Genomic DNA, 22,951 nt, shown 5'->3' with positions numbered 1-22,951 from the left:
TTTAGGTTGGCTTTTGATGCTATAAATAGGAATAGACTTTGGCAAAAACTTGGGGGCTTGTTCCATGGATTGTCATGTTTTTATTCTCATCAGAAGCCTTTATAGGAAAGGGACGAGATGTGAGGTATATTTTTTCCAGAGATATTTGATTAAAAAGATACCCATTCAATATCCAAACAGAATTGCAAATGCTGGCTTCGGTTTTGTTCAGTTTTTATGTTGATTCTCTAATTTCATCCTGAAATGAAGCTAACTTCCATTCCCCAAAGATATATGAGTAATTTCCCCCCACAACTCTACTGGATAATACGATGATTCTTTCTTTTACTGAAAATGGCTTCCATCGAGGTTTAAAGTTTTCTGTGAGGAGAAAGACCACCATTCTGGTCTTCTAAAAGCCATTATAAGGAATATACAGTAATTAGTGAATTATTAGACAATGAATAGAGCAGAGCAAACCTGTTAGTGAACATTATGTATTACCTCAGATTGCATTATGTATTACCTCAGAATACCGTATGCCACCAGCATGAAATTTTGGACTTCGTCAACCTGGAACTACATCGCCTACGGTCACACCTAAGCATAGTACACAAAATTATCTGCTACAATGTCCTACCTGTCAACGACTACTGCAGCTTCAACCTCAATAATACGCAGGAAAACAATAGAAACAAACTCAAGGTAAACCGCTCCAAACTCAATTGCAGACAATACGACTTCAGCAACAGAGTGGTCAATGCCTGGAATGCTCTACTTGACTCCGTTGTTACATCCTCAAACCCCCACAGCTTCAACCTCAAACTGTTTACCGTGGACCTCACCCCATTCCTAAGAGGTCTGTAAAGGGGAAGTGCATAAGCCCACCAGCGTGCCTACCATCTCTGTCCTACTATCCCCATTTATTTGTATTCATTTCCTTTGTTCATATCCATGTTTATACTTATATCTGCTATCCTATACATGTTTGACAAACCAAATTTTTTAAAAAATCAAATTGCTTGGCTTTATCCTTCTGAATCTCCATGATTCCACGGTCTAACTGTCAAGCTGAATATATGCAGTGAAAATCGGTAATAAGTTCTACAATCATCAACCCCATCTACTATCAGAAAAACCAAGGGGGAGCCCAGTGTGATTCTTTCTTCTAAGGCAACATAAATGGTTAAATAATGTCTGTGAGATATTGCTATCCAGACTGATAGAGGACTTATGAAAAGGTCATGAACCATTGGCAGAGTTGTTGTAAGTTGGCAAACTATTTATGTGGACTTTGGCATAAAAGTGATGCAATAAATTGTATTTACTCAATCTATTAGTCAATTGTACTTGAATTACATTGAACAAGAAATCGCAGCCACAAACATATATGAAATTTATAATAATTCATGATTTAACAACTAAAATGTTCAAATAAGAAATGATTAAATTTTTCTTGGTTGGGGCATCCAGTATAAAAAAAAAGCAGGAAAATCTCTCTTAAGCATTCACCACTGATTACAATGGAAGATTTATCACAATGCTGCTTTAAAATAATGGACAAGCCCGCTTTCTAAAGCCCAAGTACAATGGGTGATTTAATAGATAATGAATACATTATTCCACATTACTGCAGTCAAATACAAAGAGTAATTCTTTTGGAGGAATGTAAGAACAGCATCCTGTTACATGGGTAGAGATCTATACCAGGGGTGGGCTCTGGCAGGCACGCGCATGCACAGTGCGATTAAAATTGTTCTGCGCCTACGCAGAACTGAAAAACAAGATGGTGCCGCCGCCTGGGGAACCAGTTTGGGGGCGTGGCAGGCCTGGGTCACTGCCAGTTCCAGCGACCCAGGCCGCTAAACTACTACCGGTTTGACCAAACCGGTCTGAACTGGTAGGAATCCACCACTGATCCATACATATTAGAAGCCTTTTTAATTTCGGGTTAAGATAAAAACTGAGAGGAGCCTATGTTACAGTTATGTTTCTTTATCGCAAATAGATTTATTAATCGAGTATAAGTCTGATTATTGTGTCCATTTATATAATTACCAACCTTGTGAGATGGTCAAGACAAGAAGCATACCCAGCAGCACTAGATCTAACTTCATTAGGGAGTTTCCAAGGGGAGAGAATAACTGATAGGTAAGGAAGATGGAAAACTTTGGCTCTGTCTACCTAAATCAGAGGTGCCAAACTCGATTTCACTGAGGGCCGCATCAGGGTTGTGTTTGACCTTGGAGGGATAGGTGGGCATGGCTGGGGTAGTTGTGGCAAAGTTGGGCATGGCCAGCTCAACATCACTCGTGGCGGCCCTGGTTTTGGGCTGCAATGGCCTCTTGCAGCCTCTGCCAGCAAAAATGGCAGAGGCACCAAGGGCTGGTCCTTCACTACTTCTAGGGCAGCCCCATGGGTCAGTTCTAAGCATCCTGTGGCCTTGAGTTTGACACCCCTGACCTAAATGAATAAATCCTCTGCATAAGTTCTACAAATATTTTTTTTATGCCCAAAGCAAGTAAAATTTTAACTGACATAATATTTCCATCTAAATGAGATGCAATCTATTTTTAATCTGGTGGTAGCATCGGAAGTCGAGTAAGGATTATGTGCTATAATTTCAAGAATTTGGTTTGCATTTGTTCAAGGACTGAGACTTTTTTTTTTTTTTGGTAAATAACCATATACCCAGATATCTTCTTTTTCACATAATTAGATACTGCTAGCTACATCCATTCAATATAATTTGACAAATTATATTTTTCTTATGATATTTCAAAAGCCTTTGCAATAGTATGAATTGTGGCTACCTTAGCCCATTTTCAATCTATACATCCCCTCCTCATACAAAAATGGTTTTTTAGATTGAAGTTTATTTTAAAGCATTTCTCATGAGAGTAAGATCAAAGTTAGATTTCTAGGGGAAAGATAGTTGCTCCTTATAAGGAAAGCACAAGAAAAGAAAGCACAAGAGCCAGCTTTGTGCAGCAGCTGCCAAAAAAAGCCAACACAGTTCTAGGCTACATAAACAGAGGGATAGAATCAAGATCACGTGAATGTTAATACCACTTTATAAGGTCTTGGTAAGGCCACACTTGGAATACTGCATCCAGTTTTGGTCGCCACAATGTAGAAAAGATGTGGAGACTCTAGAAAGAGTGCAGAGAAGAGCAACAAAGATAATTAGGGGACTGGAGACTAAAACATATGAAGAACGGTTGCAGTAGTTGGGTATGTCTAGTTTAATGAAAAGAAGGACTAGGGGAGACATGATAGCAGCGTTCCAATATCTCAGAGGTTGCCACAAACAAGAGGAAGCCAAACTATTCTCGAAAGCATTCTCTGAGGGCAGGACAAGAAGAAATGGGTGGAAACTAATCTAAGAAAGAAGCAACTTAGAACTAAGGATTTCCTGATAATTAAAACAATTAATCAGTGGAACAACTTGCCTCCAGAAGTTGTGAATGCCCCAACACCGGAAGTCTTTAAGAAGATGTTGGATAGCCATTTGTATGAAACAGTATAGGGTTTCCAGTCTAGGCAGGGGGTTGGACTAGAAGACCTCCAAGGTCCCTTCCAACTCTGCTATTGTATTGTATTAAAACAGTTGCCAGCAGGTTTAGAGCTCTGGGAGTTGAGCTCAGTTCAACTGTGCTCAAATCACAGTTGACACCTTCTAAAGGAGATTAGGCGCGCAAAGTTCCTTTTTTAATAACTTTCAGAAATTACTTATTAACTGCTTTTTATTTATTAGGAAACTTTGGATTAATAAGCTTTACAGCACTGGGTTAATTTCCTTCAATCCTTAGCAAAATAAATGTTAAAATACAAGTTTAAAGACATTAAATGATGAAAAACCCCAAGTTTTAGGCCATTACTTTATAGGACTGAAATAAAGATTGCTTAAAGCAACAGGAAGGAATATAAAGTTGGTTTATTTGATCACGGTTAGCTTAAATATGTTATTAACTTTGGTAATCCTTAATGGGCTTTTACTGATCAGGCTTGAAATGATAAAATTTTAAGGATTTGATTATTGGTAAGAGATATTTGTTGCATTTTTAAGAGAAAATTATTTATATAATATGATGAAGAGTAAGTCATTTTATATATTTATTTATTTTTACTATACTCTGATTTTTGTTTCATTTTTATTTTTCTGCACCTTCTATTTTTCTTTGTATCCTTTTATTTCTTTAGTTTGCACCAGTTTTTATTGCTGTAATTATAAGTTTAATACAGTTACTATAAAAAGAGAACAAGTTCAAATTCAATTCATTACCCCAAAATCTGAAGAATCACACAATTCCTGTTAAGATTAAAAAGTAGCACTAGAGGATTTCAAAGGAATTAATTAGTGGCTATCCAGACAAATTAAGCTATTGTCTTCTAACCACTGAGCTGTGGTGGCACAATAGTTAGAATGCAGTATTGCAGACTGATTTCAGCTCACTGCCAGTGGTTCGATTCTGACTGGCTTAAGGTTGACTCATCCTTCCAACCTTCTAAAGTCAGTAAAGTGAGGACCCAGATTATTGTGGGCAATATGGTGACTTTGTAAACTGCTTAGAGAGGGCTGTAAAGCACTGTGAAGAGGTACATAAATCTAAAAGCTATTGGTAGCACTAAGTGTTATTATAGTTAAAACCCAGATTGTCTTTTGAAAAGATATGGGTAAAATAAGGAACTGTCTGCAGTCATTATGATTTACTATTTAGTATAATTAATAAATAATCTACATCCCCAAGATAAAAAGAGTTGTGTGGAACATAATGCCTGTGATAGTGCTTAATATCTACCAAAATCTAATTTATACAATTATTTCTTTCTATATGCATTGACTGCCAACTTTCCAAATACTTTGATTTTTTAATATATCTCCATCTCCTTCTCGTTCTGGTACTGAATCAAGGGGAAAAAAGAACTTTAGCTGCACAACAACTTTTGACATTATGGAATATCCTAGTTTCTTCAAAAATAAGCTGTACATAAATGTATAAAAACTATAGGATGGAACCATGGTTGGCGATACACCCTCTCCCAGCATAAAAAGGTAAAATTTACCCATTCCTGACTCTAGGGGGTGGTGTTCATCTCTGTTTCAAAGCTGAAGAGTTAGCGCTGTCCGAAGACATCTCTGTGGTCATGTGGCCGGCATGACTAAACGCCGAAGTCGCACAGAACACTGTTACCTTCCCACCAAAGGTGGTTCCTATTTTTCTACTTGCATTTTTTATGTGCTTTCGAACTGCTAGGTTGGCAGAAGCTGGGACAAGTAACAGGAGCTCACTCTGTTATGCATCACTAGGGATTCAAACCGCCAAACCGCCGACCTTCCTGATCGACAAGCTCAGCGTCTTAGCCACTGAACCACCGTGTCCCCCTTTTCCCAGCATACACATACAAATTAAAAGTTTTTTTTAAGCTTACCCCAGTCTTTGGTTTTGCTCCAGAACCAGCCATTGGAATAGGAAATGCTTTATCTGCACCATAGAGAAGAGGAGGTACAGGATGTGATGGTATGTTCGTTTGCTGGTTACTTAAAGTAATGATGTCGACTGAGCCTCCAGGAAGTGATTCTGAATCCTTTAAAAGAGAAGCCAAATTCTTTATGCTGTTGTGCTGTTAACTTTGTGGAATATATTATAAAGCATATTCATTTCTTTTCCCCACCTTTTTGTACAAACAGTGCTGCCTATATCTGCTGTTCTGTTACCAAAAGGTACTTTAGAATAGAATAGAATCTAATAGAATTCTTTATTGGCCAAGTATGATTGGACCAGGGGTGGGTTCCTGTCAGTTCTAACCTCTTTATAGAAGAGGTTCCACAAATCTACAGTGCCGTTTAGAACGGTTCCAGCTCCCTCCCCCCACCCGTCCGCACATCATCAAGATGAAGAGCAAAAGGAGGAATTCTGGGAGTTGAAGTCCACAAGTCTTAAAGCTGTCAAGTTTGAACACCCCTGGGGTTTTTTTTCAGAAGGGTTAGGGGTGCAAGGGTCTTGTAACTTGACAGCTTTAAGACTTGCGTGCTTCAAATGCCAGAGTTCCTGAGCCAACATGACTGGAGGAGGAATTCTGGGAGTTGAAGTCCACAAGTCTTAAAGCTGTCAAGTTTGAACACCCCTGGGTTTTTTTTCTAAAGGGTTAGGGGTGCAAGGGTCTTGTAACTTGACAGCTTTAAGACTTGCGTGCTTCAAATGCCAGAGTTTCTGAGCCAATATTTTGGTTGCTAAGCAAGACTGTTGTTAAGTGAGTTTCACCACATTTTACAAGTTGGCCACACCTACAGAAGAGGTTCTAAAAAATTTTGAAACCCACCACTGGATTGGACACACAAGGAATTGTGCATATGCTCTCAGTGTACGTAAAGAGAATAAAATGCATTCATCAGGAATAAAAAGATACAACACTTAGTGATAGTCATAAGTTACTAATAAGCAATCAAATCATTCTAGGAAACAAATAAAGCAATATAAATTTTAAAGATACAAGCAACTTGGTTATAGTCATAAGTGGAAAGAGATAGGTACTAGGAAGGAAGAGAAGAATAATAGTAATACAGTCTTAGTGGATAATTTGATAGTGTTGTGGGGATTATTTGTTTAGCAGAATGATGGCTTTTGGGGGAAAAAAACTGTCCTTGTGTCTAGTTCTTCTGGTGTGCAGTGCCCTATAGCGTCATTTTGAGGGTAGAAGTTGGAACAATTTATGTCCAGCATGTGAAGGGTTTGTAGTTATTTTCAAAGCCCTCTTTTTGATTTGTGCAGTACTTTAAAAGTACTTTAAAGATCAAAGCTTTGGTGTCCTACAAAAAGAAAAGAATAAGATGTAGTTTTGTACAGGAGTTTGGAGTTTCAAAATTCTGGCATGTTTTCTCTTGATGATTCCTGTGCATATCATATTATATCTTCAACTTTTGTCTTTGGAAGCATTTGAAACCTTTCATAACATCTGGAAATCTTTAGTCGGTTGGAGTGACATCATCAGATGGAGCCTCGTGCAGGTGAAGTCTCTTGTTGCTTCTTTTTTTCCATTTAAAATATGAACCAACATCTGATAACATTCTTTTTTTCCAGGGTTTTAAGCCCTCTGTATCGTTTACAGGAAGGACCACAAGCCAGCTTACAGTCCTTGCATACAATGAAGTCCCTTTGAATATAGCAGGACATCCACGCCAAACAGTACGTTGGGTTATACAGGGTGCATATGAAATAGCAAAATGGCTATATGCCACTTTAAATTATGGGTGTCAATCAGGGGTGGGTTCCTGCCAGTTCTAACCTTTTCTAAAGAAGAGGTTCCACAAATCTACCATGCCGTTTATAACTCGCCTGGACTACTGCAACGCTCTCTACATGGGGCTGCCCTTGAAGAGCACCCGGAGGCTTCAGCTGGTCCAGAATGCGGCCACGCGGGTTATCATGGGGGTACCTAGGTGCTCCCATGTTACACCCCTTTTAGGTGGCCTGCACTGGTTGCCGGTTGTTTTCCGGGTGCGATTCAAGGTCCTAATTATGACCTTTAAAGCGCTCCATGGCTTAGGCCCAGGGTACCACCTACTGCCACCAGTAGCCTCCCACCATCCAGTGTGATCCCATAGAGTTGGCCTCTTCAGGGTGCCGTCGGCCAGACAGTGTCAGCTAGTGACCCCCCCAGGGGGAGAGCCTTCTCTGTGGGAGCGCCTTCCCTCTGGAATGAACTGCCCCCAGAGCTTCACATAATCCCTGACCTCCGGTCCTTCCGACATGCCCTAAAAAGTTGGCTTTTCCAGCAAGCTGGCCTGGCCTGAACATAATAAAATAAATGATTAATTTAACTGTTAATTTTAATCTAATTTTTAAATTTTTATTGTTAATATTAATTGGGTTTGTTTTTAGATACTTTGTTTAATTTCCTTTTAAACTTTTGTTATTTTTTTTTTAATGTTGAACGCCGCCCTGAGTCCTTTGGGAGAAGGGTGGCGTATAAATCCAATAAAAAAACAAACAAACAAACAAACCAACAAACCAGTTCCAGCTCCCTCCCACCACCCAGCCGCACCACGCTTGCCCCGCCCACGGCTCACTGATTGACTGGCTCACCAATCACCCCGCCTGTCTCTAAGACTCCTATCTAAGCCTTAAAGTCTTAAAGCTGTCAAGTTTGAACACCCCTGGGTTTTTTTCTAAAGGGTTATAGGTGCAAGGGTCTTGTAACTTGACAGCTTTAAGACTTGCACACTTCAATGCCAGAGTTCCTGAGCCAACATGACTGGAGGAGGAATTCTGGGAGTTGAAGTCCACAAGTCTTAAAGCTGTCAAGTTTGAACACCCCTGGCGTTTTTTTTTTCTAAAGGGTTAGAGGTGCAAGGGTCTTGTAACTTGACAGCTTTAAGACTTTTGCAAGTTGGTCACACCCACCCAGTCACATGACTGCCAAGCCACTCCCACTCAATCACATGGCTGGCAAGCCACTCCCACCCAGTCACGTGGCCAGCAAGCCACTCCCACAAGGCAGGCCACACCTACAGAAGAGGTTCTAAAAAAAATTGAAACCTACCACTGGTGTCAATGCATTTTTTAAAAAAGATATGGTAATCCAATGCATGTTTCCAGCTACATGAGGTAAGAAAAAAAATTCTTATAGGGAATTGTTCAAAATATGACAACATCTTGAAGTTTAACGATCATTTTCTTCCTGCTTAGTCCTAGCAATATGCATACGCTATTCAATTATCTTGCTTTACCTATAAAGTCAATTTTCGCAGCCTTCCTTGGAAAGGGTCTATAGCAGTGATGGTGAACCTGTGATGGAGCCTGCCCGCACCAGCGCTCGTCTGGGATGCAACCCAGAAGAGGAGCAGCCGAAGGGCAGGCACACGCTGGAAAATGAACTTCTGGTTTCCAGCAAGTACACGTGCGCTGGCAGGCTAGACTTCCGATCAGCTGGCCGGCATGCACGCTTGTGCCAGAAAGCGGAAGACCAGCTCTTCCAGTTTCCGGCACTGCCACAACACAAAGGCCTAGATCAGTGACGGTTAACCATTTTGTCGTCATATGCTGAAAGCGCACTCATGCTCATGACAGCACGAATATGTGTGCTCACCCCCCCTCCCCATGCATCCCTGCGCATCATGCCTGACCCCCCATGCTCCCCTTCCCCCCATGCATCCACATGTGACCCCCCATGCCTCATTTTGAGCCTAGCAGGCCTCCCTGAAGCCTCATGGGACCATAAACGGGATGCGGGGGGCACACTGCACCACTCCCCATGCTCCCTCTCCCCCTGCACATGCATGCATAATTCACCCTGCCCCTGTGCATGCATGCGTGACTCCTGCACACCCTGAGACCTGAAAATCAGGTGGCCAGCAGGAGGCGCGTGCGCATGCGCCGTGGAGCTGAGCTGGGGTGATGGCTCGCATACCCAGAGAAGGCTCTGTGTGTCACCATCACAGGCCTAGAGGATTGTTGCGGGGGCATGCGCACCAGAAACTCGGAAGAGGAATAAGCAATACCGCATGGGCCAGGTTATATGGCACAACGTGCCACTTCAGGCATGCGTGCCATAGTTTCTATCATAGTTTCTAATATAGACCCTATCATGGGTCTATAGTGAAAGATGTCATGTCATGTCATGCTTTAAAGGACCTAATAAACTCCCACAAAGAAGAGGGAGTCAAACTATTTTCCAAAGCACCTGAGGGCAGGACAAGAAGCAATGCATGGAAACTCATCAAGGACAGAAGGAACTTAGAACTGAGGAGAAATTTCCTGATGGTTATAACCAGGGGTGGGTTCCTGCCAGTTCCAACCTCTTCTTTAGAAGAGTTTCCACAAATCTACCATGCCATTTAGAACCGGTTCCAGCTCCCTCCCCCCATCTGTCTGCACCACGCTTGCCCCGCCCACCGCTCACTGATTGGCTGGCCCACCAATCACCCCGCCCACCTCTAAGAGTCCTATCTAAACCTTAAAGTCTTAAAGCTGTCAAGTTTGAACATCCCTGGTTTTTTTTTTCTAAAGGGTTAGGGGTGCAAAGGTCTTGTAACTTGACAGCTTTAAGACTTGCACATTTCAATGCCAGAGTTCCTGAGCCAACGTTTTGGTTGCTAAGCAAGAGCATTGTTAAGTGAGTTTCAACACATTTTACAAGTTGGCCAAGCCCACCCAGTCACATTACTGCCAAGCCACTCCCACCTGGTCACATGGCTGGCAAGCTACTCCCACGCGGTCACATGGCCAGCAAGCCACTCCCACAAAGCAGGCCACACCTACAGAAGAGGTTCTAAAAATTTTTGAAACCCACCACTGGTTATAACAATTAATCAGTGGGACAACTTGCCTCCAGAAGTTGTGAATGCTCCAACACTGGAAGTTTTTAAGATGTTGGATGACCATATGTCTAAACAAGTATTGTATGTAGCAGAATCCCTGCAACACCATAATTTCCGCAATCCAACAAAGTTTAATTTAATCAATTTAAATCGCACCTGACTCAATCCAATTCCTAAATATTATTGAATATTATAGAAAATATAATCCTAATTATAGAAAGGATAATTACTTATCCTTTCTCTATAATCCTTTGGGCGCAATAAATCTGGATGTACTTATCTGGGGCCAGACGCTGAAATTCTTTTTCAGAAAGGCAGGATTTTAAAGCAGTGCTTGAAACCTATTGAGCTTACTGAGCTTAAACTGAGCAAAGCTGCATCTATACTTCCAAAGCATTTCCAATTCAGCACCACTACATCAAATCATGTAGTTGGTTTGACTTTAATTCCACCTTTAAAAATAGAGAAGCTCTGGTAAGTTTGGAAAGCTTAGACCAGAGTCTTATCATTCCCCAAGCATGGAGAAAGATCAAAGGCAGAAACAAAACCTAGATCTGCCTTGTTGCCTCCAGATATTCGAGACCAGGGGCCTCCAACCTTGGTAACTTTAAGATCTGTGGACTTAAAGTTTTGCTGGCTGAGGAATTCTGCAAGTTGAAGTCCGCAGGTCTTAAAGTTGTCAAGATTGGAGTCTTCTGTTCTAGACTAGAACTCCAAGGAGGCAACATGAGAACAATAATTCTCTGCCTCTGGAAGACAAAGCTAGATCTAAGAAACAGAACAAAAAAAACCTATCTTGGTGTTTAAGTTTTGGAAACGGCAGATACTTGAGCTGAAAGGACAGTGGTGGTGGGGGGGGGGGGGGAAGAAAAAGAAGCAACAAGAAAAAAAAACGTGGCAAGTAAATATAAACAACCGAAAAAAGGAGAAGTTTGAGCAACCAGACTTACAGAGATGGGCTTTTTTGGTTGTGTCAATGTGCCAGAAGGCGAAGAGCTTTCGCTGAGAGCGTTTTCAATATCCTGATCCAGCTGATCCAGTTTCAGAATGAGTAGCACCATGGAGTCCAGTCGTGACTGATCTTGGTCTCTGGCTTCCTGGGGATTAGAACACGCAGTTACAGAATCTGAAAGGGCACTTCTGGGAAGGAATAAAAAACTCTCTGTTCTCCAATTTAACAAAACAGGGTCGAATAATAGGCAACAGGCTCACATTTGGGGAGAAAAGAAGGAGGGGGAGGAAAGGGGTGGAGGGTAGCACTGGGCTGCATTCTCTCATCAATGCATTCTTGACTTCACCGAGAAGTATTTTCCCTCCATTTGGCATCTCTGGCTAGAACTAGATAGGAACTAAACTAGCTTAAAAAGGTAAAGGTTCCCCTTGCACATATGTGCTAGTCATTCCTGACTCTAGTGGGTGGTGTTCATCTCTGTTTCAAAGCTGAAAAGCCAGGGCTGTCGGAAGACGTCTCCGTGGTCATGTGGGCGGCATGACTAAATGTCGAAGGCGCATGGAACGCTGTTACCTTCCCATCAAATGTGGCTCCTATTTTTCTACTTGCATTTTTAAGGGCTTTTGAATTGCTAGGTTGGCAGAAGCTGGGACAAGTAACGGGAGCTCACACTACTATGTGGTGCTAGGGATTCGAACCACCGAACTGCCGACCTTTCTGATTGACAAGCTCAGCGTCTTAGCCCCTGAGCCACTGCATCCCTTTCAGCTAGCTTAGCTGAGACCAATCCCTGTAGCCCAGGGGTGTCCAAACTTGGCAACTTTAAGACTTGTGGACTTCAACTCCCAGAATTCTGGGAGTTGAAGTCCACAAGTCTTAAAGTTGCCAAGTTTGGACACCCCTGCTATAGCCCAATGTCCCCTTTCCTTACCATTTTCCCCCTTGTTCTTGCTGCCTAAACACCTTCCTGTTTTGATCAGGCAAGCCACAAGTAGGGAGGAGACTCAGAACTGAATCCCTTGGGTTCATTGGAGAACTCGGAATTAGGTATTCTGAATTCTGGTCTGGAATAGGAAAGAAGCCTTATTTAGACTGCAGCCCATCTGGTCCCATTATAAACGGGAATCATACTGCACAAAATCTCCAGATCTAAGGCCAAGACATAACTGAGGAAGCTTTGAATCATAATTTAGCAAATGGATATTGCAGTCCAATATGGCTAAAGCCTATGTTGTTCATTTCTGAGGTGTCAATGCCACAAGATCATGTTTATTAAGATCAACCTGGACTTAAACAACCTGAAGGAATCTCGGAGTCCTAGTGGACAACCATTTAAATATGAGCCAGCAGGGTACAGCAGCTGCCAAAAAAGCCAACACAGTTCTAGGCTGCATAAACAGAGGGATAGAATCAAGATCACATGAAGTGTTAATACCACTTTATAACACCTTGGTAAGGCCGCACTTGGAGTACGGCATCCAGCTGTGGTCACCACGATGTAAAAACAATGTTGAGACTCTAAAAAGAGTGCAGAGAAGAGCAACCAAGATGATTAGGGGACTTGAGGCTAAAACATATAAAAATGGTTGCTGGAATTGGGTTTGTCTAGTTTAATGAAAACAAAGACTAGGGGAGACATGATAGCAGTGTTCCAATATCTCAGGGGTCGCCACAAAGAAGAGGGAGTCAACTTATTCTCCAAAACACTTGAGGGTAGAACAAGAAGCAATGGGTGGAAACTAATCAAGGAGAGAAGCAACCTAGAACTGAGGAGAAATTTCCTGACTGTTAACAATTAATCAGTGGAACAGCTTGCCTCCAGAAGTTGTGAATGCTCCAACACTGGAAGTTTTTAAGAAGATGTTGGATAGCCATTTGTCGGAAATGGTGTAGGGTTTCCCACCTAAGCAGAGGATTGGACTAGATGACCTCCAACTCTGTTATTCTATTCTATTCTTAACTTTGAACAATAACATATATATTGCGAGGATACATTATGACTGATAATACGGGGGCATTGAAATTTCATGTCATGACTGCCATTCTGCTAGCCAAGCATCACAAACTTGACATTAGCAATGGTGGGGGGGGAGGGAGGAGAGGATTGGAACGTAGGGAGGAAGTAGGAGGGATGGAAACCAAGCTATGCTGGCTCAAGGCATGAGAAGCACCATCCAGCCCAAGGTCAACCATCAGAATGCAGAACTGGAAAGTCCAGGAACCGGGGTCCATTACCCAAACAATATACAAACATCTAATTGGACACTAACTGATAACAGGAGGATGGCTGGGAAAAGGAAAAAAATTAGTTGTATCATTTGCTTGCAAAACACCAGATCCAGTTTAGCTACTTTTCTGTAACCACTTAAATCTTCAGTAAAGTATACTCTTGGTAAAACAATGGGCCAGGGGTCTTTCTTTTCTAGATAATGGAGTGGGATGGTTGCAGTGGTGAGATTCAGCCAGTTCGCACCTGTTTGGGAGAACCGGTTGTTAACTTTCTAACCAGTTCGGAGAACCGGTTGTTGGAAGAAATCTTATTTTGTTTTTTTCCACTTTACAGGGCTAATCCTGTAAGGAAGGCAGGAAGGAAACATTCTGGTGTTGTTTCTAGCCTAATCCTTATTGTCCTGCCTCTCTGGTTAACCCTTATTACATGTTAATTTTGCCTGTTAATTTTATCTAATTTTTAAAATGTTAGTGTTATATTAATTCGGTTTGTTTCTTGGATTGTTTCTAATTTTCTTTTAAGTTTTGTAATATGCGTTTTTTAATGCTGTACACCGCCCTGAGTCCTTTGGGAGAAGGGCAGCATATAAATCCAATAAAACAAACAAAACAAACAAACATTGTAACAGCTAAGGCAAAGCACCCATCGACCTGAGTGACGTTGAGTTGGCCATGGTCCCACGGTCACATGATCACCAAGCCCCGCCTACCTTGCTGGTCATTAGGTCAGAGAACCGGTTGTGAAATTATTTGAATCCCACCACTGGATGGTTGACAAATCAACTTCCTTGCAAGGCCTCATTGGAAAGGATGAGTGTCTCAAAAACACCCTTTTGCTTCAATTGGTAAAATAAGCAAAGAGAACAAGGTAGGGAAACACGTAGAGTTTGTCTTCTGGAAATGCTGCCATCCCCTTTTTAGCTGCCATCATAGGAGACAACTGTATTTTCTTCTGAATAATATCTCACATCTGTTTCGACTTGTACACATTCTCTCACCAGGGACTATCACCAAGGCATGTGTATGTGTTCATAGCTGGCGCATGCAAGTATGAGAAAATTCCTAAAAGTAATTTCCAATTTAATTTCCACCCAACACACTCCCAGTCAATCCAGATCAGAGCAGGCATACAGACCACAGTTAGCCAAAAATATAGCTTGGTGTTTATTTATCAGCAAACAAATATCAAAAACAGTTCATTGCCAAAAAAGGAACAACAGCAACAACAAAAACACAGGCAAAAATAGGGAAAGAGACAAGAACAATAAGCAAGAGATAAAAAAAGGGATTTAATGTCAGCCTCTGAAAATCTATATATCAATTGATCTCAAACCTATATGTCAAAAGGACAGAACTTTCCAGAACCACTGAAACAATACTGGAATATTTACACAGTCTCAAAGGGAGAGAGATACAAAATATGCAAGTTGGCATCGCACACCACCTGGAGGCTACCATATGAGGACAAATCATGCATTGCAAAGATCGCTTGGAGATGGAAGGTATTTCCAATGTAATCTACTGGATCCCCTGCATAGATTGGTCCTGTGACTATGTAGGATAGACGGGGAAGATGCTAACCACCAAATTGCAAGAACACAAATGAATGGTCAGATGAGAAGAGCCAAACTCATTGGTAGCCACACATAGCAATGAACAAGGATACATTCAATTTCACAGCTACTTAGATTGTTGGCTGAGCAAGTACAAAAATAGCCAGGGAAATGATTGAAACTTAGGAAATGGGTCCCTCATCAGTCAACAGGAATGCTGATTTGCCATGGGCTTATCAGGTACTTAGGAGCTGAGGACTTAGCAACAAAAGGAAACAACAGCCAATGACATAATAGCCAGCCATCAATATCCCAATCAACCAATAAGAAACCACACCCAACCATACACCACATAAATATTACACATAGAATAGCCCAAAGCATGCTTTGGAGAGACGTTTCCCGAGAATGGCTTCCAGTAAGAGTCTGAAAGCTTGGAAGGCTAAACCTCTGGTCCTGATAACAGCTCTAGATTAGATTCTAGAATTCCAAACTTTAAAGTATCAAGCTGCACATTATTTCATATAAAGCTGTGCAGCCTTTACTCAAAACATGGAGATAATAATTGAGATGATGCTTATGCCAATACAAGAGAAGTGGAGATTTCAACTTCTCTTCATAGCCTGATTCCTCCAAGGTAGAATTATCCACAGGGATAAAATTTAGTAAAACCTTCATTTTCTTACAGGAGATAATGTATTTGGGGAAGGGAAATATTGAACTTCGTGTCTTTCATTATATCACTTTTATTTACACTGCTTTCCCTAATTTTTATTTTAAAAACTTATTGGATGATATGCTATATATTTAATTTAATCTATTTATTAAAAAATGGCTCTGTGTGGGTATGTTCCCGCATAACTCTGGAATGCTTTGAGCCATTTCAACCAAACTTGGTATATAGATGACTTGCTCTCTGGAAACAAATACTGAGGGGGGGGGGAGGTGAGGACACCCCTAACACCCCTCGGGGTATGTATTCTGTTAAGATACAGCCTATTGTGCCTTAAAATGGCTTCTACTGTACTGCTGTAAAATGGCTTCTATAGTACAGTGCAGTGGAGTTGCAATGGTAACGGCTGCACAGTACACCACAACAGGGCTCCCTCTGGTAAGGGGGAAAATACAACATTAGAAATTACATTTGGTCCGGACCTTTTCCCCCTGTAAATAAATTCCTGGGCAATGCCGGATTATCAACTAGTGCAAAATATAGTTGGACTTTAAATGTTCTGGTTCACTTTGTTATTCAGATCTTGTAGTATTCTGGAAAAGATTATTTCTGCCCCTGGAGCAGTTCAACAGACTTTCTATTTCCAGTTTCTCTGCCTGTCCCTAATTTCCCTTTGTTGAAACAAAAAGCAAGAACAGAGAGGGAAAAAGGACCATCAGCTGGAATGTACTGGTGAGAACAGGAAGTTGCTTTGAACCAAGGAGACAAATATTTGAGAGCTCTCCAGGCTGCAAACTGTTGAACAGAGTCTACTTTGCTTATGAAGAACATGGGACAGGCTTTTATTAAATGTGGTGGCACATTTGATGGTCCCAATTTCATACCAAATTCTCTTTTTCTCCATGATAAATACAGGCCATATTGTTTGCTCTACCATATACATTCCTGCATATAGAACAGGAAACTCTACATGATTTTCCTCACATATTTCTCCATCCATTCCAGTCTGGAGGAAAAAGGAAATATGCTTCTTTGGAATAAGCAAAGCATTCTACTGAAACATTTTTTTTTTGCTGTATGCCCCAAATTCCATATAAGAGCTTTGTTTTTCCATAGGAGGCTCAGGAAGTCCACATAAAAAAATGAGGTTTAGCCTTTCATAGTTGGAGCACAAGAAAATGCCCTGATTTTCTTTTGATCACATGTTGCCTGCACTGAGTACTATTTGCAACCCTTGAAGCTTTTTGATGCTATGGAAATATTTATTCAGACATAATGTAAATTGTGAAGTCCAGAGCGGAATTTATTCTGCAATTGGACAGGGAGAATTAAGAAGAGGGATTTACCAATGTTGCTAGCTACAAGTAGATTTTTACATTTAATGTTATTGCCATATTCATTGCTTCGTAAAAAGTTGGGAAAGTTGTTCTCAAGATTACATACAGGACAGTGGTGGGATTCAATTTTTTTTACTACTGGTTCTGTGAGCGTGGCATGGCTTTGTAAGCATGGCTTGGTGGGCATGGCAGGGAAAAGATACTGTGAAATTCCCTCCCGATCGGCTGGGACTCAGGAGGCAGAGAATACATGGGGGTGGGACCAGTCAGAGGTGGTATTTACTGATTCTCCAAACTACTCAAAATTTCCTCTACCGGTTCTCCAGAACTGGTCAGAACCTGCTGAATACCACCCCTGATACAGGACCTTCATAAAATGAACTAATTCTCAAAATCCATGAAATATATGTTTTTAATTTTTACATATGGTGGATTTAAAAATCAGGAGAGTGACGCCATAATAGTACCCTGTTTCCCTGAAAATAAGACCTCCCCGGATAATAAGCCCAATCAGGCTTTTGAGCGCATGTGCTAAAATAAGCCCTCCCCCCCAAAAATAAGCCCTCCCCAAAAATACTGCAACACAGCAGCAGCCATGAAGTAACCACGCTCGCTGCCTCCTGCATCTCAAAAATAATAAGACCTCCCTGAAAATAAGGCCAAGTGCTTATTTCAGGGGTCAAAAGAAAATAAGACCCTGTCTTATTTTGGGGGAAATACAGTAAGCATGCTTTCTATTTGTATTGTGTAGGTCAGTGATGGTGAACCTCTTTGGCACCGGGTGCCCAAGCTGGAACACATGTGCTTGTGCCCATGCCGGAGCGCCAAAAACCCAAAGACCAGCTGGCCAGTGCACAGCCAGCGCATTAACCCTGATCCAAAAAACGGCCTGAAAAACAGCCAAAAAACAGGCATGCTGCACTGGCCAGCTGGTCTTTGGGTTTCTGGCATGCACATGCAAGCCGGCCAGCTGGTCTTTGTGTGCACTGGAACATTGGAAACCCAAAGACCAGCTGCTCAGCGTGTGCATGCCTGTTTTCTGGATGTTTTTTGGGCCGTTTTTTTGGGGGGTTAGGGTTAACCCAGAAATGGTCCCAAAATGCCCGTAAAACGGCCTGTTTTTTGGGTGTTTCTCTGGGCGTCTTCAGGATGTTTACTGATGCTTTGGCATCGGCAAAGACCAGATGGCCGGTGAGCATGCACGTCGGAAACCAGAAGAACAGCTGGCAATGGGGTGTGTGCCCACAGAGAGGGCTCTGCATGCCACCACTGGCACGTGTGCCATAGGTTCGCCATTGCCCTAGGTTCATAATGCTTGAAACGGCTTCTACGGTTAGGTGTGCAGGAATTTTTCCTGTAATCAGGAATCTTGCTTTCTAGGACAATCACTTTTTATGTGAGGCGCTATACAGGCAGTAAATTAAATGCACGCATGTTGGAAATCATTCTGCTGCATCCCCTTCATAAGCACAGATATTAATTGATGACCTGGAAGAAGCGAATTATGTTTCTGCTTCTGTTTATTATACATATTTAGAACGGTAACGATGTAAGATTTGGCCCTAATTATCATTTCTTAATAAATGAAGACAGGATTCCTCTACTCAGAGGAATATACAAGAAACCACTGGATTTGTCCCACTTTCTTGAGAAAGGCCACCAATGTGCTTGGGTGAATATATATGAGCTGAAAGTGCAGAAGGATACACAGCTGTTTCTTCACACAAGTTCTATACACCCCAGCTTCACTTCCACTTCGCTTGTGTTCCTGATTAGTTAAGAAGAAGAACTGATTGAAGTTAGAATGTAAAATAATAGAGTTGGAAGAGACCTTGGAGGTCTTTTAGTCCAACTGCTTTATCAAACAGGAGACAGGAGACTCACGGCCCACAGGCCAGACGCGTCACACACTGCCATGCCCACGCCCGATTTAGCAAAGGGGAAAAAAGTCCCAATACGTCACATGATGCCGCCGTAATAACCCAGGTTTGACACCCCTGGCCTATACCATTTCAAACAAATGATTGTCCAATCTGTTTTTTGAAAGCCTCCAATGTTGGAGCACCTACAACTTCTGAAGACAAGCTATTCCATTGGTTGATTGCTCTCACTGTTAGGAAATTTCTCCTAAGTTCTAGGTTGCATCTCTCCTTGGTTGGTTTCTAACCGTTGTTTCACTTCTTCAGCGTCGCCTGGATTAGCTTGCTCATCTCACAGACATTCTTTGGTGTTGCTGTTGTTGAAGTACAACTTGCTTGCCAGTCAATTCATTGGAGAGGATGCCATTTTGTCTGAGGGCAGCAAAATACTTCGGGCTGCCTTAAAGAGTCGAGCAGAACCTTTTTTCAAAAATCCCGACCGTACTGCACACAGAAGGAGAAATGCTCACATTCAAGAATTTGGCTAAAGGCACGTTCAGAAATTTAGGTCCCTGATCGCCAAATCAAGCATGCTGTGAAATACTTTGGTTTTTATCTGAATTCTACTTCAGGCATTAAAACAAATATTTTGCACTTATTACTTTTCCACATGGTATACTGCAGAGTTTTAAACAGCTAGCAAATACACTTGTAAAAAATTAATGCTGATACACATAAAAACCTATGTAGAAAATCTTAACCAGAAAGGGACAGCATTCGTATCTGTTTATATTCAGAGACGGTATTCTACCGGTTCGGACTGGTTCACCCGAAATCCCAGGTGGCTCCGCCCACCTGTGCTAGCTCTTTGGCATCCCATTTAGACCCTTTTTCAGTCAAAAGCACATGCGCAGAAGGCTGAGCGAATGCATGGAGTTGGCCGTGGGCTCACATTTGCGAACCAGTAGCAGAGGTGGGTTCCTACCGGTTCGGACCAGTTTGGCTGAGTAGGTAGTGACTTGGCCGCCCACACATTTGAACCAGTTCTATCAACGACACTGTAGGCACTGCCATCTTGCTTTTTTACTTCTGTGCATGCGCAGAGCAGAAGCAATTTTTTGACTACTGTGCAGGCACGCATGCTTGCAAAGCGTGTGCACACCTGAAGCGCATCCCTGAATGAACTGGCAGCAAAAGAAGCCAGAAACCACTCCTGACCAGTAGGGAAGGTAAGCGAATACCACCTCTGATGTCGATGTTGCCATCTTTGAATTGGGTAAGGCACAGGAAATTAAATCATGATTTACTGTGTCACACTGATTGGAACCAGTGGTTTTACATAGAACTCAATCTAAATCCAACTTTTGTCTCCTATGAGACAAATCTTTCTTTTCTGTTCCCAGGACCAATTTCTAATTTGAAGCTGCATTTATTTCCAAGCACAAAACATTTCACAAATTCAAATTATTTACATCCACTTGGCTACATGTGGAGTGGCATAATACGTGTGATATGGAAAGGTAGTTCTGGCTTTCTGGGAAATCCTATACAGTGCATATTTTCCTACATGGAAGATCTGATGTAAGATTAAAATGGTAATATTATAAATGTCATGTTTGATTAGCATCAGAGTTGAGTCTGGGTTGGTCACAGTCACCCTGAGAATTTCAGCATTCCTTTCTGTAAATGTAAATTCTGCTTCTGATGTAACGCTTGGCAATTTCCACTATTTTCAGTAATGATCCCATATAAGCATGTGGAGAAAACCGATTATGTAATGGATTGTGTGAGTTCTTCTTGAGGTTAGGGATAAAGGGGAAATCTAGAAAATGTGCCGAAAATGCATTCTTTACAGGGGTTTTAGAAGCCAAAGAGATTTCTAATAACACTAGTGCCTCAAGTATGTTATTTTGTATTTTCCATTATCAAAATCAGCTTGATGAGAGAATTTCCAGTATCAGAAGCAGCTCCTGAAGTTCTGTGGTGCAAGGATGACTTGTTATTGTTGTATTTTCAGACATATTCAAGGGCAGCTTTAACATACAGGCAGGAAGCAGGTGTGTTGAATTTAGGCCAAGAGCACCTCAGGTTCTAAACTTCAGTCATTAGATGGCCTGAAGCCAGTAACTCCCCTGCAATCCAACCTATTTAAGTAGAAGTCTTTTAAAATAGACCATCTACAAATTATTCATGCTCCTTGGAGGAAAAGTAAGAGCAAAATATAGTTCTACAAAAGCCAAAAACAAAAAACCCCACCCCATCAACAAAATAGCTTAGCAATTATAGAGTTATTTTCATCTAAGCAACTGGGATCCCAATGAAATAAACACACAAACAAATGCACAAAAAAATCACCTTATAAGTCTTAACCATTTCACTGAAAGCAAATTCATTTGCAACACTGCAATGTGATGGAAGTTTGATAGCAAGAGCACTTAGACTTATATACTCCTTTACCGTACTTTACAGCCCTCTCTAAGTGGTTTAGAGTCAGCATATTGCCTCCAACAATCTGGGTCCTCATTTTACCCACCTCGGAAGGATGGAAGGCTGAGTCAACCTTGAGCCGATGAGATTTGAACTGCAGATAGCAGTCAGCTGAAGTAGCCTGCAGTACTGCACTCTAACCACTGCGCCACCTCGGCTCCGTACTGATGCTCAGAACTGATGCCCAGTTCTTATGTAGCAGATGTGTTGTATATGTACAAGTAGCATAGATGCCTTCTCTGATTTGTGTGCGTGCGCACGCCTTTCAATTAGTATTAATTCCCTGCAACTGTGTGTACCAGTTCCTACAGTTTCCTTGGGACATTTTTGCAAGTGGTTTGCCATTGCTTCCTTCCTAGGACATTTTCAAGAGGCAATTAGATTTTCTGTTTTTTTTTTAAGACGTTTCACATCTCATCCAAGAAGCTTCTTCAGCTCAGACATGAAGAAGCTTCTTGGATGAGAAGTGAATTGTCTTCAAAGAAAAACCAGAAAGTCCAATTGCATCTTGGGGAAAAAAAGCACCTTTGAGACAACCATGAACTGGAGGACTGAGAATCTCCATGGACATTCCTTCCTAGGACTGAGAGAGAAGAACTGGTCCAAGATCACTCAGCTTTCTTTGTGCCTAAGGTGGGACTAGGACACCCAGACTCCTAATTTCTAGTTTGATGGCATGACTTCCATATCAAATTGGTTCTCTGTCATCTGCTGTCCAGATATTTGAACTATGCTTATGATGGTGCGAACTCAATGCATATTTCCCACCTATCATTTAACTAGAAGAGGGTATCCAGGTGGTTTTGGAATTTATGCCCAACTTGGTGACTCATGGTTACATCACATCAGAGGTGGTATTCAGCAGGTTTTGACCAGTTCTGGAGAACCAGTAACGGAAATTTTGAGTAGTTTGGAGAACTGGTAAATACCACCTCTGACTGCCCTTGCCCCCATCTATTCTCTGCCTCCTGAATCCCATTCGGGATTTTATAATATCCTTCTCCTGCCTTGCCCACCAAGCCACCCCCACCAAGCCACACCACAGAACCAGTAGTAATTTTTTTTAATCCCACCACTGCATCACATGTGCAAATGGTACAGAGGTGGTTTCACAGAAGTCTACCACTGGTTCACTGCTCATGCACACTGGCTTCGTGAGTGCGTGCACCTTCCATGCAAGTGTGTGGCCTTCTGCGCATGCACTTTGCTCAAACACGCAGCTTGCACAACTTTGAAAATGTGGCTAAATAGGACGGCATAGAGCCGGGGCAGGCAGGTCGCCATTACCGGTTCACCCGAACCGGTCCAAACCGGCTGAATAACACCTCTGAAGTGGTGGCTCTCATACCATTGTAGCTGTCTATGAGAAATCTGGATCAAGTATTCAGAGCTGTAATATATCTTTTGTATCTAGCAAGCTTTGTATTTTCTGATTCATAACCAGGAGTCTCCAAACTTGGCAACTTTAAGACTTGTGGACTTCAACTCCCACAATTCCCCAGCCAGCGATGCGGGATTCTGGGAGTTGAAGTCCACATATCTTAAAGTTTGGAGACCCCTG

The 22,951-nt window shown here is 41.8% G+C and overlaps 1 protein-coding gene across 2 annotated transcripts in view; it reads right to left on the bottom strand.

Annotated features, from left to right (window-relative positions):
• The window catches only part of DLC1 (DLC1 Rho GTPase activating protein), a 353,596-nt gene that overhangs the window by 229,389 nt on the left and 101,256 nt on the right, over positions 1-22,951 (bottom strand). For both annotated transcript variants that reach the window (XM_081959778.1, XM_081959779.1), the window contains 2 exons: positions 11,251-11,397; positions 5,413-5,568 (listed from right to left, as the gene is read on the bottom strand). In XM_081959778.1, the coding sequence (XP_081815904.1) occupies positions 5,413-5,568; positions 11,251-11,397 (303 nt within the window). The remainder of the gene's footprint in view (positions 1-5,412; positions 5,569-11,250; positions 11,398-22,951) is intronic.

This window comes from Natrix helvetica (assembly GCF_964273705.1).
Source record: "Natrix helvetica genome assembly, chromosome: 7".
NCBI classification, from domain to species: Eukaryota; Metazoa; Chordata; class Lepidosauria; order Squamata; family Natricidae; genus Natrix; species Natrix helvetica.
Note: the sequence above shows the minus strand (reverse complement) of the source record. Positions and strands in the feature narration are given on the sequence as shown.